We start from the raw sequence: 18230 nt of genomic DNA on the forward strand, positions 1-18230 counted from the left end.
CCTGTCTGCTGCGCTCTGGGAGAACAGAGCAGCCGATTTCTTTGTTTTGATTAGGTGTTCTATTACGCTCGTTTGAAGCATGGATAGAAGGCTGATTCAAGTTTCAACCAATCAGATTGCTTCCTCGAAACGACCTGTTGTATAACGTTTGTTCTTCTGTGGGCGTGCATGTTACATGCAATAGACATTCACCTGACACGTGATGCGAGTTAAATTTAGCTGTCGTTTGTCTTTAAGTGCATGTTATGATTTGCCGCAGATGAACAAGCAAGGGTTCCCTGAACAAGTCAGGGCCCGCCTGACCCCAGCTTTTACAGTTCACACAACTATTTAATTAGTTTGTGCTTCCCCCTGCACTGCAGTGCAATCCCTGGGCTCTGTGTGTGTGTGTGTGTGTGTGTGTGTGTGTGTGTGTGTGTGTGTGTGTGTGTGTGTGTGTGTGTGTGTGTGTGTGTGTGTGTGTGTGTGTGTGTGTGTGTGTGTGTGTGTGTGTGTGTGTGTGTGTGTGTGTGTGTGTGTGTGTGTGTGTGTGTGTGTGTGTGTGTGTGTGTGTGTGTGTGTGTGTGTGTGTGCGTGCGTGCGTGCGTGCGTGCGTGCGCGCGTGCGTGCGTGCGCATGGAAAAACAGGACTCAGCACTAAGCAAAACAGGAAATAGGGAAACAAACAAGTTCGTTACTAATGCTGGCATAGTAAGAACTCTGTTTTTAGACTCTCACCCAAATAGTGGGCTTTGACATTGTCAGGAAAATAAATCTGTTAGTTATTCTTGTATTTAGTTACTTATTAATAGTTTTACATTATTATTATTATTATTATTATTATTATTACCTTGATACAGTATATGTTTGCTTTTGTATGTATTTGGCCGTCACATTGCTAATGCTAAATTAAATGGCCAGGGACAATATTAACTAATAATCCGGTTACGCCAAAGCTCCACCCAAATTGCGTCGCGTTGCGTTCGGCATCAAATATTGAACCAGGGCGAATGCATTGCAACGTCGGCAGTGTAGCACTAAACAGGGAACATTCCCTGTGTTGACGCTGACACGATGGCTGCAATGGACCTTTGGCCTTACATGTACTGTAAGCCTTTCCGAGCCTAGGGCAGGACTCAGGAGTCTATCTCCTGTTTCTGTAGCGTGAGTCAGCTTGATGTACAAGTACACCTCCTGGACATAAATGGTAAATTCATATAGCGCCTTTATCCAAGGCTTGTGCATTACATTCACCCACATATTCACACACCGATGGCAGCAGAAACCATGCAAGGCACCAACCATGCACATCGGGGTTCAGAGTCTTGCTCAAGGACACTAACTCTGGGGGAGCCTGGGTTCGAACTGGGTTCCCATCAGGCCACTCTACCCCTGATCCACTGCCGCCCCATGACGTACAAGTACACCCCCATGACGCTAGTACAGTATGTCACAGGGAGTTACCCCCAATCCAACCCTTGATGCAGAGTGCCAAGCAGGGAGGCACTGGGTCCCATTTTTTCACAGTCTTTGGTATGACCCGGCCGGGGATCGAACACCGACCTCCCAGTCTCAGGGCGGACACTCTAACCGCAAGGCCACTGTACTGTAGCTGTGTTAAAACAAGTATACCTCTAGGAAGTAAAAGAAAAAATGAGAAACAAACATTCTAGCAGAGTAATGGACTACTACTGGTGTGTACTATTAGTCCATATCTCTAGTAGCCCATGTTAGTAATCTACTGTATACAGTCTGTTCAGACTCTGTACCATTAGTCCGTGTGTAGAGAATTTATATAATACTTGGATGTGTGTTTGTGTTACGTTGCGTATTTCCATTGCATGGTTTTGCACATGCTGAACATGCTTGCGTAACCCAGAAGCTGTGCATGTGTGTAGTGTATGCATGTGCACGCCTTTGTTTTGTTCAGATGCAAACGAGCGGTGTGTGGTTGAATGCACAACAACATGGTGTATCTTATCTTGTGATTTCAGGTTGAGGATAGGCTTTGTGACCGGTCCCAAGCCTCTGGTGGACAGGGTGGTGCTTCATATCCAGGCCTCTACCATGCACACTAGCACCTTCACACAGGTGACTCCACCCTCTGTTTCCATATTCCTTCATGCTGCTTCCGCTGAGTTAGATTAACAGCGACATGCCCAGCATTCTAGGGCTCATGTTGAATGTCCCTGATGCTGTCATTTGAAAAAAGGTACAATAGTCAAATCTAGATTTAGATATTGCACTGTCAAAGAAACCTTGAAAATGTTCTCCAACTTTTCAATGCATTTCAGTCAGTTTGTAACTATGTTCTTTCATTGCGAACGCAATGAGCACTAACTATGAGACCCTGCAGATCATGTCTGTGTGTCTGTGTCTGTCTGTCCCGCTGTGACACCACCCGCCCGCCACCAGAGGGCGCAGCTGTAGCACACACACACACACACACACACACACACACTTAAAAAAATTACTAACTAAAAAGAAAAGAAAAAGTACGTAATTTATTCTAATTGTTGTTATTGCAATTTACGAGCTGCATTCGCTTCCCGCGTTTGCGCGTCTTACTTGTTAAAACAAGTTAATAATGCATATTATAAGTATATAATAATGCAATAATAATGCGTTACATTAGCAAGCACATCGTCCTAATGTTTGTTTATTTCTGGAGTGAGCTCTGACAGTTTCCTTTTAGTGTGGACTGTAACAAGAGGAAAAGTGGCTCATAGAACCTTGAACTTGTTTGGTCACTGGATGTAAATTGAGTTGCATTATTTGCACAGAGAAAACAAACACTGCTAGGAGGAATCAGACAGGAGAGAGAGACAGTAACTCAGATAGCATTTTATGTAGACACATAGCACTCTATAGTGTGTACGTATAGTTTCATTATATAGATATTCCACTGTTAGGTTCTTAGCTTCCGTATGATCATCATTCATGATGACTATTTTGATGTATTTGATGTATTACCATGTTTGTGTTCTTGCTTACTGTAAATCACGTCTGCCAAATGCCTGAATTATAAATCGTAAAGAGTATAGGCCATTATACTCATGTCCAGGCATTTCGGCCTGGACACATCTTCTTCAGCTATTACTTGTGTTTTCCTTGGGTGTTCCATTTCAAGGCTTGTCAGATGATGCTAATAGCAAGTTGTTGCCAATTGTTGTCACTATTAGTAATTAAAATGTTTAAATAATATTAATAATGTCCCTTCAGGGGCACAACATCTTCACAGTCTGTTCAACAGAAAAGCACAGAACCATATAACAACATAACACAATACATGATGTCACCAGTATATACACAAAACATCATCCCATCAGTGAGGCAGTTTGTTGGCTGAAGTTCTGTATCTTTGGCCAGATGGCATAAGTTCAAAGTGTCGATGTAAGGCATGAGACTGCTAAACGTGTGATGGCCTTATTATTGTTCATGTCAGTGTTGCAATCTGGGAACCTTGCAGCAAAAAAGAATAAGGAAAAAAAGAGATTAGACGTTGGTGTATTACTATGTTCCTAGAATGGGTATCATTTTTGTCTATGACTGACTGATTGTAAATCATATACAATGTCAGTCAGTCAGTCATTGATAGACAGCAGATCTACAAGCTTAAGTTACAACATGCCACAGCAGGACAAGCATAATAAGCTTACAACAGCGTGCCACAGTATGTCGCGTTGTACCTTGTTAGGTGTGCTCACTCATTGAAGGGTTTATTTAGTTAGTGATGGCCGCTATATGCACACACATGCCATTTTGGAAATAACGTGGGCCACTTCCCTACTTCCTTCACAGGTGTTACCACTGATACTAAATGAAGGCTCTGTTACCATTTTGGTCAAACAGAGTCAGGGTGCTGCTATTGTGCGTGTTGGCTCACTGGAAACACTCTGCTAACACCAGTGGGTCACAAAGTGTCTTTGAGTCGAGTGGGTTCCAAATGGCCCCATAATGTTCCATTTGTACACTCTCAGAGTTATGGGGGTCCTTGAAATAAAAATATATAATTGAGAACCACTGCACCCTAAATGGAATTGACAAATAATGCACTTCCGTAAAATTCGTCTGGCTGTCGCCCGCTGTTCAAATGTACTGTTACACTGCTTCTCTCTGTCTCTCTCTCTCTATCTCTCTTTCAGCTCATGGTATCCCAGCTGCTGCATAGCTGGGGACAGGAGGGCTTCCTGAGCCACATAGATGGGTACGTGGCTTTTTTTTTTTTTTTTTTTTAACTTAAATTTTTATTAATTTTACAGGACAGACAAAAAACGCACAGTATACAACAACACCACAAACATACAAAGAAAGAAACAAAACAAAAAAGGACAGAAAAAAGAAAAAGACATCGACATTGCATTTCAAAATGGTTACATAAAGTGTATCTAGGCATTTACTATTGACTCTCATTCCCCCATACTCTTAAATACTGTCCATTTATACCATTTGTCCTCCATTTTTTCTTCCTGTAGTCTCAGACGATGTGTCAGTTTCTCCATGAAATGAATCTCCTGAATCAAGTCCTCCCATTGCCCCTGTGTTGGAGGCTCCATCTGTCCCCATTTTCTTGTGATAGCTTTCTTTCCTGCCGCCAACAAAATGTTTATCAAGTATCTATCCTCTCCTCGAATCTTACCCCCCGTCAAGTTTCCTAAATACAGAACATCACACTTCATAGGCACCTCATATCCCAATATTTTTTGTATCTGATCATGTATCATCTTCCAAAAATCATCCATTTTGGGACATTTCCAAAACACGTGTGAGTGATCCACATTTACATCCCCACAACCTCTCCAGCATTGTATCTGTTGCTTCAACTGTTTACTCTTGATTTTTGGTGTTATAAAAAATCTGCATAGATTTTTCCAAGAGAATTCCCTCCATATCCGTGAATTGGTAGTTGATTGATGCATACTCCACATATGTGTCCAATCTTTTTCTGTAATTTCTATGTTTAGTTCTGCTTCCCATTTCTTTTTAATGTATTCCGTTGAATGACTGCCACTCATCAGAGTTGTATATAATGCTGATATAATTCGAATCTTATTCCCCTTGTATATATTTTTAATGATTTGGACAATACCATTCACTTCTATGGAGGGCCTCCCTTTGACTTCCTTATTGTAATAATCCCTTAGTTGCAAATATCTGAAGAAATCATGTTTATCCAACATGTATTTAACACTCAAATCCGTGAAACTCTCCAATGTACCATTTTTCTCCAAAACACACCATGCTGTCATTCCTCTATTACTCCATATTTTAAATTCCTTATCATACCCTGCAGGTTTAAATAAACTATCAAATGCCATCCATTTTAAAATCTTTATATCCTCTTCTAACTTATAATTTTTTACTATTTTAAACCAGATCTCCAGTGTAAATCGGGTGATTGGATCTATACTGTGTTTTATTTTCTTAAACTTCTCCTTGTCTCCTATAATATTCTGAATGGGATGTTTGTTGAATTCTTTTTCCATATCTTTCCATTTTGCTATATAATCTGGTTTACACCAACATCCTACATACCGTAACTGGGCCGCATGATAGTACATTTTTAGGTTGGGAAGACTCATACCCCCTCTTTCCTTTGGGAGTTGAAGGGTTTGAAATCTGACCCTTGGCCTCTGTCCGGCCCACACAAACCTAGAGATCATTCTGTCCCATGTAATAAATTGCCCTTGTGGGACCTCTACAGGCAAGGACTGGAATAGAAAGAGCAATCTGGATAATACATTTATTTTAACTGCCTCCAACCTTGAATTCAGGTCTAGTGGCAAAGTAGCCCATCTATCAATGTCTTTTTTTATCTCCTGATTTAATTTTTCGTAATTGGCTTTATATAGTGTGGACAGATTTTTTGTTATGTTTATACCCAAATATTTAATACTTTTTTGTTCCCAATTAAAGTTGAAGGCTCCCCTTATAGCTGGATTTGGAGCATAATTTAAAGCCAAAATCTGTGTTTTGGCTATGTTGATCTTGTACCCTGACAAACGACCAAATTCTTCTAGTACCTTGCTTAAAATGGGGAGTGAGTCATTTGGTTTCTGGAGGAAGGCAATTACATCATCGGCAAAAAGTCCTATCTTGTGTTCGTTACCGTTTACCGTCACCCCTTGTATACCTTCATTATCTCTCACGGCTTGTGCTAAGGGTTCAATAAAAAACGCGAATAACGTAGGCGAAAGACAGCATCCTTGCCTAGTCGATCGTTGTAGGTTGAATTTCCCAGACAAGCTCCCATTCACTTTAATTCTAGCCGTAGGTTGTTGGTATAATGTTTTTACACACTGTAATGCTTTCTTATTGAACCCAAATCTTGTCAATACAGCGTAAAGGAACCTCCAATTGACCCTGTCATAGGCAGCCTCTGCATCAACACTCACTAATAGAGTGCTTGTTTTAGTCCTCTGTGCTTGATCTACAACATGTATAGTTCTCCTTACATTGTCATGAGTTTGACGACTGACTATGAAGCCTGTCTGGTCCTCGTCCAAAAGCTCGTTGGCTATGTTCGCTAACCTTCTAGATATAATCTTGGTGTAAATTTTATAGTCCACATTCAAAATGGATATGGGTCTATAGCTCCCACATTGCTCTTTATCCCTTCCCGGCTTTGGTATCACTGAGATTATTGCTTCGGACCAAGATGGTGGTATTTTATGTTTGTTTAGGGTCCAATTAAAGGATGCTACCAGCATAGGTATCAACTCTTCTCTGAACATTTTGTACCACTCCACAGGGAACCCATCACTTCCTGGTGATTTATTATTTTTAAAGGAACTAATTGCCTCAATAATGTCGTCTGCCGTAATATTAGCCGTTATTTTACGGTTCTGCATTGCCCCTATATTTGGCAGGTCCAGCTGATCTAAATAGGTTTTCATTTCTTCTTCCTCTGCCTGTTCGGGCTGTGTATAGAGCTCCTCATAATATTGTTTAAAAACTCTCTCTATTTCCTCTGGTTCAGTTGCTAATTTCTTGGTTTTAGGATCTCTGATTTTGCTAATATTGCTCAATGTCTGTTGCTTACGCATACGTTTAGCCAATAATTTAGTGGCCCTTGCCCCGGCCTCATAATAGTTTTGTTTTACATATTTACTTTTCCTTTCAATTTCGTCTAATTGGGCCCCCTTTATTTTAATTTTCAAGTCTTTAATATTTTTATATATTTCCTCATTTTTTGTCATCTGGTATTCCTGTTCCAATGCCCTTAAATCTTCATTATTTTTCTTATAAGTTATTAGTTTAGCCTTCTTCATTAATGCAGTCTCCACTATCAATTTACCTCTCATGACAGCTTTCATAGCGTCCCATACTATAGTCGGATCCACTTCCCCATTGTTATTTTCCTCAAGGTATGTACTTAAATCTGTCCTGACTTTCTCTTTTCTCACTTCACTGTTCAACATACCCATATTAAGTCTCCATGCTGTCTGCCTCTTCCTATTATTTAAACCAATTTTCAAAAACAGTGGGTTGTGGTCCGATAGATCTGCCCCTCCTATCTCACATTCCTTAACTCTGTAACTATCCCCCTTATTCACAAAAAATTGGTCGATCCTAGAGTGGACTTTATGTGCAGCGGAGTAATGGGTGAAGTCCATATCTGTCGGGTGGAGTCTCCTCCATATATCTACCAGCCCCATCTCACTCAATGATGCGTTTACAAACTTAGCTAAATGTGTCTTGCTTCTCTTCTTACTTGTTGTATCTTTTTTATCAGATAAAACCACATTTGTGTCCCCTCCTGCAATCAAAATACCCTTTGTTTCCACAGCTATAACGTCAAACATGTCTTTAAAAAACTTCTTGTCACTTTCTGGCGGTGCATATATGTTTACTAAAGTTACCGGTTCATTATCTATTCTCCCCTTCACAATAATGTACCTCCCTTCTTTATCTTTAATCTCCTTTTCAAAATCAAAGTTGACTGTATTAGCTATTAGTATTATAACTCCTCTTCTCTTCCCGTTTTTGTATGAACTATAATATGAGTTCCTATAACCAAACCTTTTTAGTTTATCATGTTCCGTTTTGTTTAGATGAGTTTCTTGTAGAAAAAAGACTTGCATTTTTTCCTTTCTCAATTTTGTCATGACCCTTTTTCTCTTAACTGGTGAATTCAACCCATTTACATTCAGCGACATTATCCCCAACTTATTAGACATTGTTATTCCTTATGGTTCCCTTCATATTTGATTCCTTCCTAGTTACATTACAGTATTTGCATCCGCTTGTCGATAAAACAAAAACATAAAACACTAAACACACACATAGCTTCCAAACACGATGTAAAACATCCGTGACCCTTAAACCCTCATAAGGGGGTGAGGGGACAGTCCCCGTCTTGCACGGGGGCCCCTCTCTAGACAACCTAGTACTACTCTCAACCTGTGAGTTTCCCCAGTGCCTAGCCATTCCCTACCTAATTAAGCAAACCCCTCCAGTTGGTACATTTAAATATCAATGAAGCCCAAGATAACATATTCCCTACAAAGCGTTGGTTATGTACAAATAAAACAATATATATGGGATTTCAATCTTACTTAGAAATTAACCAAATTGTTATATATATGGTATCCTCTGTATATCCATTTATCTTTCTTTTCCTTCCTTTCTTAAAAAATAAAATCAAACAGAAAAAGTCCTTCTTCGCCTATTTACCCCCCTCGTTCATTCAACCCAACTCTATGTTACCTCTTTTCCCAGCCTATTTCCTCATAAACATTCGTAGGTTGTCCTTAGCTCTCCACGCCGCTCCTCGCCTCTTTTCCATCTTCCTCCACTCCGGTTCCCACCGTTGTCCTCCTTCAGCTCGTCGCCGTTCTCTCTCCACCCCCGCGACTCCCGAGCCCTCCGCATCCACCTCCGCCGATGCGCCGGGTCCCGCTGCCGAGTCGCGGTTGTATTCTCCTTCCATATAGCCTCTCTCCTCCATGGCCTGGGCAACGTCCTCCGCACTTCTGTATGTCTTCTCACCGTCAGGCCACTGTATCCTCATCTTCGTGAACGGCGTCTGGAACCGGATTCCTTTTGCTTTCAACCTTCTTTTGAACGGAATATAGTCCTTTCTCTTCTTCACAACTTCGGGTGGGTAATCGTGATCGAAACCGAGCTGTTTGTCTCCTACTTGTATTTTCGCCTCCCAGGCTTTTCTCAGCACCAATTCCTTCGTCTCGAATTGAAGAAAGTTTGCCACAATGGATCGTGGTGTTGCAGACGGGCGAGTAGGTTTCTGAGCCAGTGCACGGTGCGCCCTCTGCAGCTGGAGCTGAGTCCCTGCTGGTAAATCAAGCTCTGTGTGAAACAGCTGTTCCAAATATTGAATTACAGTGGTCCCTTGTTCGCTGTTTTCTGGACAGTTGAATACACGGATATTATTCCGTCTTGCTCTGGCGTCAGCATTCAGTTGCCTTTCTTGTAGTTGTTCAATCTGGTCCACCAGTGTCATCATGGCCTCGGTCGCTCCCGTCCTCCAGTCCTCCACCTCTGATATCCGTGTCTGCGCCTCGGCCATGTTCGTCTTCTGCTCCGTCACCTCCTCGTCTTGTCGTTGTAGCTCCCGATCCACTATTACACGATAGTTTGTGAATTCTTCCTTCATTTCCCTCTTCATTTCTTCTTTAAACTTAGCCAGCTCCTGTTGTATGCCTTCTTTAAAAGTCTTTAGCTCTTTGGTGATTTCAGCGAGCCCGGCTCGTATGACTTCGGCGCAGTCCTCCGCCATGCTGTCGGTGTTTTCTTTCACTCCACTCCCGTCGTCGTTTTCTTTAGTTTGTTTATCTGCTCTATAACTTCGAGTTATCCTACGGCTTCCTTGTTGTTCACCACTCATTTCGTGTCATAACTTTTCCATTTTGAATCTGTTTTTCCGTGGTTATTTTAACTTATCATGCCCAACTTTGGGGAGCTCACTAATCAAGCAGCTCCTTCCTCCGCCATCCTACCGGAAGTCCTACGTGGCTTTTTTTCTCTTCTCCTCCACACTATTACGACACTACAACCCCCGAAGGCTCTGCCCAGATAATGCACCATTCACAGCTCAGCTGACGCTGCTATGCCCGTCACAGCTCAGCTAAAGCGCTGCTAGACCAATAAGAGCTCAGCTCATGTTGGAGATCTCATGCATGCACATCCAGTTCACTCTCATCCAGGTGCTGCTGGACAAACAATGATTAACTATAAAAAGAAAAAGACAATCCACACCTGTTCATTTCGATCTTACTCGATCTCCATCGGGAATCTTTTGTTTTGTTTTTATTCCTGATGAAGATCGAGTAAGATCGAAGTGATGCCGTTATTTTATTAGTCCTATTCTGATCTCCAAGACTGCCAACCTACATTACTGTATCATGTAATGCTAAAAAACAGCTTTCAAGATTTATCAATAGTTTTTATTGTTTTGACGTTTCTCTCCCTCTGCATGCTGAAGTACAGTACGTGGCCACAGCTGTCAGCTGATTCAGTGTATGTTTTGGACCAGTGTCCGTCAGCAGTGTGTGAAACACTTTGCATTCCTCTTGCAGTGTAATCGAGTTTTACAGGAAACAACGAGATGCCATGATCTCCTCCGCAGACAAGTGGCTCACAGGTCTGTATGTATGTATGGTGCACTCATAATACAACTGAATCATACTACACATGTATAGTGTATATACTGTATGGTGCACTCATAATACAACTGAATCATACGACACGTGTATAGTGTATATACTGTATGGTGCACTCATAATACAACTGAATCATACTACACATGTATAGTGTATATACTGTATGGTGCACTCATAATACAACTGAATCATACTACACGTGTATAGTGTATATATATATACTGTATGGTGCACTCATATCATAATCATAAACTGAATCATACTACACGTATACTGTATCCTCCATGTTGGGCAGAAACCTGGGCTTTCAAATTAACTGAGTTAATGGAGTTAATTCATTTGTGAAATGAATTAGATTAAACTTTTTAACACAATTGAATCCATGCTTGGCCCGCTCCATACATCCCATAATCCCATCGACTCTGCTCTGCTGTCGGTCAAACCACCTAACTCCAATGATGGAGATAGCTGGGGTTTTTTTCTATCATTGAATAGAATGACTTCGTCTTTCTAATCAATGATCTCCACATTAGTGGTCAAAGCCTCCTAACTAAAGTTACCGTATCAACTTAGATCTTTTAAAAATGTTTTCTGGAAAGTTAATATTTTGGACATGCTGGTTTCTGTCCGACGGCAGATGAATATTAATATATACTGTATATACAGTATGCTGCTGTACTCAATAAACTGAATGTGTTTTGGGCAGAAGTACTGTTGTGTTGTCACAACAGTGGGTCTTAGTACTGTTCTTAGTACTATAAAGTACTGTTGTGTTGTCAGACTGCTGTGTATTGCTAAAAAGGTTCAATGTTCATGTTTATTAATGTCCCAGAAGGGCAATTAGGTTACAGCAAAAGTAGTGGTTTAAACATACAAACAATACAAACAAATAGGACAACAACAGACATGAGACACCATAGCATAAACAGAGGTCTGGGCCTTCTGGAGAAGCTGTTCATTAATCATTGCAGTGCCTGTCAAAGGTCACCGCAGGGCAGTTCTGTTGACGAAGCACTGCACCCGGACTCTAGTTTTCTTTCTTTTATTTTATTTTGTGTGTGTGTGTGTGTGTGTGTGTGTGTGTGTGTGTGTGTGTGTGTGCGTGTGCGTGCGTGCGTGCGTGCGTGCGTGCGTGCGTGTGTGTAGGTCTGGCTGAGTGGCATGTCCCATCGGCAGGTATGTTCCTTTGGATGAAACTGAAGAGCATCCCAGATACACAGCAGCTCATTATGGAGAAGGCACTGGAGAAGGAGGTCTGTAAAAAGGGCAACACATACATACGCACGCACACAGACACACAGACACACACGCGCACGCTCGTACACGCGTACACGTACAAAGATGTATATCTACCAAGGGAATTAAATAATGTATGTAGATTAGAAGTTCAGAGGTTAAGTGCTGGTGTAAGGGCATCTATAAATAACACAGTTCTATTTTACTTTGCCTTGTCATTCTCCATTTATCACGCTTGGTGATTAACAAGTAGTCCACAGTGTGTCAATGTTCTCTCTGTCTCTCTGACAGCAGCCCTGTCTGTCTGTCTGTCTGTCTGTCTGTCTGTCTGTCTGTCTGTCTGTCTGTCTGTCTGTCTGTCTGTCTGTCTGTCTGTCTGTCTGTCTGTCTGTCTGTCTGTCTGTCTGTCTGTCTTTCACTCTGTTTGTCCGTCTGACTGTCTTCGTCCTTCTCTTTCTTGTTTTAAAAACAACCTGAGTAGTAACACAGAACATTTGAAAGGTTTTAAAGATGGAGTGCCATGATTTTTCCACCCTAAAACATGATCATCAGGTGTTATTATTATATAAGGGGGAAGCTTATTTATTTATTTTTCAAAAAAGTGTACAGTATTTGTTGAAATGGTGGGTGGTGATCCACCTTAACTGAAGCCGCACCCACAGCTGTGGTTGTATGATAAAGGGGGAGGGGTTAGGGGAGGGGATGATAGTGTGATGTCACAATATCACTGTTTTTTTCATTGGCACGTTTGACTGTCAAAGTTTCAGCCTCCAGGAAGAAACCCTAAATACAAAAGGAAGACATCATTGCACATAACCACACCAAGGAGTCTAATGAAGTACTGTCACCTCATAAACACGTCAAAAACTGGAGATGTTTTACTTTTTATACAAAAATCATGGCACTTGGGAGACGGGGACCACTTGCTATTACCCTCACGGCCCACCGTTGGGCACTGGCCCACAGGTTGAGCACCACTGTGTTAGCAGGTGTGGGGTGACCCAGGGCGAGGCTCCCTAGCCCCCTGTGGCTGAATGGGGTGTGGGGTGACCCAGGAAAGCAGCCATTGTGCACACAAGCACATAGATTTAGTAGCCCAGTGTTCTCCCACCCACGCAGACAGAAGGACACACACACACACACACACACACACACACAAGTACACACTAAATCGTGCTTGCTGATTGGCCTGATGCCATGTGAAAGGAACAATAGGCTTTTTACGGGTTGGCTCTCTGTAAGAGACGAGCCATCTAGGAGAAGGTCTGTGTGCGTGCGTGCGTGCGCCCAATGAGTTTTATTTTGCTTGAAATGTTTAACTTAAATATTGTACAATTGAAGTGAATAGCAATTCTTGTTTAATTCATTTTCATTAAGTGATTACATTTTGGCATATTGATTGATTGATTGATTGAATACTTTATTAGACAGAAATGTAAACGGCACAAAAAGGTACAGTGAGAGATTTGAACTAAAAGGATAAACACAAAAAAGTCCCTGGGACTTAATTGTTTCCACTGTGGTCCTACGGTATGTATAGGGCTGGAAGGAAGCTCACAAGAGCCCTTCTGTTCTGTCTGCATAAACTTAAGTCTTACACAAGTTGAGGCTGTAATAATTACCCTAAACGGCTTAACTGAGTTGCTGGACTTTGGGCAGTAGTTCCTGGGAGGTTGATGTCTGTTTCTAATGCACCCCACTCTGGGCCTCTGTGTGTGTGTATGAGTATGGTACTAATGTGTCTCCCTGTGTGTGTGTGTGTGTGTGTGTGTGTGTGTGTGTGTGTGTGTGTGTGTGTGTGTGTGTGTGTGTGTGTGTGTGTGTGTGTGTGTGTGTGTGTGTGTGTGTGTGTGTGTGTGTGTGTGTGTGTGTGTGTGTATGCAGGGATGTGCACACACATAGACATTTTACCCGTCTGTAAAACAACTGCCCTTTCCAGACCACGAATGGTGAAAGAAATGCAAATGCCCTCCTCTCCTTTCCATGCCATGGCGGAAGCACCATTCAGGAGAATTGCTTTTTTTCCGAAGTCTCCTGAACTTATTAACACAGTATTTTGCGTTGAACAAATTTGTTTAGAAATCCATGTCGTACGCCCTGAAAATAGCTGATCTACAAGCTCTCAACACGTCGCAGTGCGACGCGTTGTGAGCTTGTAGATCTGCTATTTTCGCAATTTTGGGTCCAAAAGTGCCCTCTTTACGGGATGTCAGCCCCTGCCTCTCTAACACTCTCTGCACGTGCCTGTGTGTGTGTGTGTGTGTGTGTGTGTGTGTGTGTGTGTGTGTGTCTAAAAGGTGCTGCTAGTTCCTGGAGGTGTATTCACGATCAACAGTTCTGATCCCTGTCCCTATGTCAGAGCGGCCTTCTCTTTGTCCACGCCACAACAGATCGATGAGGTAAACAACACACTCACACACACACACACACACACACACACACACACACACAAGCAGCAACAACACAGACACGTGTACAGTACTGTACTGTACTGTACTGTACATTCACACTCAATAAAAATGCAGACAGACAAAAACACAAATGCAAACACACTAAGCTATACAGCAACTTTGCTGTATAGCTTAGTGTGTTTGCATTTGTGTTTTTGTCGGCTGAGTGACTTCCACGTCCATGACTGTTTCTCTTGTTTGTCTTTTCAACAGGCTTTCAAAAGGCTCTCCTCGCTCATCAAAGAGGCTTTGTGAGGAGCCAGAGACAAGATTGGAGTCGTTTTTTTTTCAACAACATATATTTTACTGTGATACTTAAATTTTACTGTGGACTAAAATAATATTTTACTCCAAAATACGTACAAATGAATTTGTATGTTGAATTTTAGAAATGTTCCCAGTTTTATCAGAACTGTTAAAGGTAACCTTTAAACATTATCATTTAGCTGACTTGCATTAGACGTACCTTCACTAATTTATGTCACAAATGCCATACTTTTTTAAATATTTAATTTTATGCAGGAAGTTACTGTGGCTGACGGACCCAGTTCAGATGTTATAGCCCTATATTCCGGTAAGGTAACTGGATAACTCACCCCTTTTCCAACGTTGAGCAAACTAACAATTCTTCTACATTCTCTAATTGTGTATACTTCTTGTAAATTAACTTACATTTTACAACAGATGTTGTAAAATGAAACCAAATGGACCAGTAAGGGTCCATTTGGTTTCCATTTTACGCTCTTATGGTTTCCAATTTATGCTCTCGTGGTTTCCATTTTACGCTCTCAAGAAGTCAAGAGTGACAAATACTGTCCAGTGGTATAGAATTCTCATCAACAGTAGATTACTTTTGTCCTGTCGAGAACCATACAGAATGAATGTATCCATTGTTTGAATATAGGAATATACTGTAGGAATACCGGATAACTCACCCTTTACCATGTATAAGAATAGATGTAACTATATTATAGTTACATCTATTCTTATACATGGTAAAGGGGTGAGTTATCCGGTATTCCTATATTCCCATAGCAACCATTATTATGGAGTGTTTGTTCATATCAGGTGTCTCCCCATCTCTCCAGCTTGTCAGTAAACAGAACATATACAGGTTAAACAGCTGGAAATTGGAAGTGATTAAACAAATAAACAGACAGAATTTTAAACTGGAACACAAGCTGATAAATGCTCTGTCTGGCGTTCTCACTGATTAGAGATATATGACATTTGTAGCCCACCTGGAAATGTATTTTTGAGGGCCAATAGCCCCTCCTATGTCCAGCTTTTGGTGTGTGTAACCCAAACGTTGTCCCAACACAAACATTAAATGCCATTGACAATGAATGGACAATTTTGAAACAAACGCAAACGCAAATTCTGATTGGGCAGAATGAGATGATGTATGATGTACGATGATAAGATCGCCGCTCACTTCACACTGTTGTGATTTTATGTTTACTGAAGAGAGTAAGAGACAGGGAGATCGAAGCCTGTCATTGAACAAACCATACTGCAGTGAACGCTATAGGAATATGGAACTTTACCTTTTTTATTTATTAAACCCCCCAACAAATGTCACTTCCACAACAGCACATTTAAGCCTTCTAGAAAACTAAAAAAATGTTTTGACTTTGTCGAAAAGAAAATGTTTGTTTACAACTGAAATGTCTGCAAACATCCAGTTACTGGTACTGAATGTAATACTGTAATTGTTACAGTATGAAGGATGCAAAAGAAAGAGAAAAAACATTGTAGTGTATACTGTAAGTACATGATGTTTTAGACATATGATAACTTGTGAAACGGGACATTCTGTATAATGTGATTGTGCACTTTTAACGTTTGGTGCTTTTAAGTATATTTCGATGCCAATACTTTTGTACTTTCACTCATGTACATTTTAAATACCAGACTTTTACTTGTAACTGAGTATTTTTACATTGTGGTATTGATACTTTTACTTAAATAAAATGTCATTACTTTTTCCACCACTGAGCGACAATGAACATGCTACTGTATGTTTCCCCAAACATACAGTACACTTACAGTTTTGCATGTATGAAAAAAATAAAAGTTTTGCATCTAAAAGGGACATTTATTTTGTCACTGATTATAAATTATTATTTTTAGGCTTGAGTACTTGTGAAGATAATGTTCACTGTAGAGTCAATACACAGACATAAAAGACTGATTTCCAATAGGGCTGCAACAGTAATACTGGTAATAATCGATTTAGTCAGTTATAAAAATAATAATCAATTCGAAAGTTATTTTTGCCTTGTCGATTTTCGCTTTGTCGATATGTTCAAACAAATTATTTAAAAAAAGGTGTCTTGATTATTCAGTTAATCAGAAAAAGTATGAATAAAGCAATTCATATTTGCAGCCCTAATTTTGACGAAATGTGGCAAGAGTCAAGGCCAGCATGTACAGTATGTGTCTCAGTGGGAGTGTTTGTGTACAGCTGAAACAATCAACCATGAAGGATAATAGCTAGGGTGACAAGTCCAGAAGTCCACCTTTTTGCATGGGACAGTCCCTCATTTTCAGGCGTCCCACAAATTGAGGGTTTGTCCCACATTGTCTTTGTGACTGCCTGGCAGGCATCAGTGTTCAAATGCCCTAATAGTTAGTCCCCCTAGACTACAGTACCAAGTCGGCCATACCACAAAATTAGCATTTTAAAACAAAATGTGAGACACCATAGTAATAAAGTTGCTAAAGCTAACCCGGTCCTGTCCCACACAAGTGACAACTTCTGTCCCTCAAATGAACATTTTGGATCTGGTCACCCTAATAATAACATGGGGATAACTATGTCATGTACTGTAGTTACTGTTACTTAGTTAAATGTGTTATATAGACAGCTATGTGTGTGGCTGTGTCCCTGGCTGTGTCCGAGCATGAACATAGCGTTATAGCATTTGTTCACCACCAAGTGTCACTGTTGCACAGCCTAACACACAGACACACACAGGCCAGGGAGGAGGGCTTGTACAGTACAGTACAGTACAGTACAGTACAGTACAGTAACACTAACAGTACATCACAAGTACAGTATAGACATTACAGCACCACTCACTTCAGACGGGTCTGATTTATTTTATTATAAAATGAAACTGATGACTGTACTCTTTTGATCACCATAGCCTCATAGGACAGATGCAGCCAGGGGATCGAGTGCCTTCAAATTCAGGGCCCCGCCCTAGACCAGTGGATTGCAGGGGTCCTTGAGGGGGTTCCTGGGGTCCCCAAATAAGTTTGTTAGCATACAAATCAGTTTAACCACGTTTTAACACTACTGTACGTACATTATTATGTGATTAGGAAAATAGATGATCAACAACTAACAAGCTCACAATGTGCCGCGATGCTATTTTGAAACATTTTAACAGCATGAATCTTGGTCTAAATGTTGTATGGGGGCTATAATACTGGTCCCTGGCACAAACTATTTTCAGATTTCCACACGGCCAAATACATATTACATATTAACTTGGGGGTCGTTGATGTGGAAACTATAAGTCTTGAGAACCATGCACCACTTGAGACCCTAGACAACATAACAATATTGGGACACTTCCATAATTCACCAAATAACTTTTTTAAGGGTCCTTGGAAACTTCCTGACCTGACCTTTCACCCCATGGCATGCTATTCAGCATCAGTGCACATGTGCAGTTTGTGCACGCATGCGCACAAGCTCTTCTCTAGCTAAGCAGGTTCTTATCTGTTCTGGCCCTCTGGGTAATCGACACAGCTATTAACTGTTTGCAAAGGCCCCTTTCAGGTTTTAGCTGTGGCTCCAAGGTCAATCAATAATAATCCAGTCTGTTTAATGACCAGTGTGATGAGTGAAGCATTGCTAAGAGTACTATTCCAATTGCATTAATATGGACCCTCACAATCTTACATGTCTGTAACTGCAAGAGTGTAGGCT

At 41.0% G+C, this 18230-nt stretch overlaps 1 protein-coding gene across 3 annotated transcripts in view; it reads left to right on the top strand.

Annotated features, from left to right (window-relative positions):
* The window catches only part of aadat (aminoadipate aminotransferase), a 23606-nt gene extending 9030 nt beyond the window's left edge, over positions 1–14576 (top strand). For all 3 annotated transcript variants that reach the window (XM_083788615.1, XM_083788617.1, XM_083788616.1), the window contains exons 9-14: positions 1974–2070; positions 4125–4186; positions 10518–10582; positions 11748–11854; positions 14135–14236; positions 14501–14576. In XM_083788615.1, the coding sequence (XP_083644741.1) occupies positions 1974–2070; positions 4125–4186; positions 10518–10582; positions 11748–11854; positions 14135–14236; positions 14501–14542 (475 nt within the window). In that variant the 3' untranslated portion in view covers positions 14543–14576. The remainder of the gene's footprint in view (positions 1–1973; positions 2071–4124; positions 4187–10517; positions 10583–11747; positions 11855–14134; positions 14237–14500) is intronic.
* Positions 14577–18230: the final 3654 nt, after the last annotated feature.

Source organism: Protomyctophum parallelum, assembly GCF_964188405.1.
Source record: "Protomyctophum parallelum genome assembly, chromosome: 18".
NCBI classification, from domain to species: Eukaryota; Metazoa; Chordata; class Actinopteri; order Myctophiformes; family Myctophidae; genus Protomyctophum; species Protomyctophum parallelum.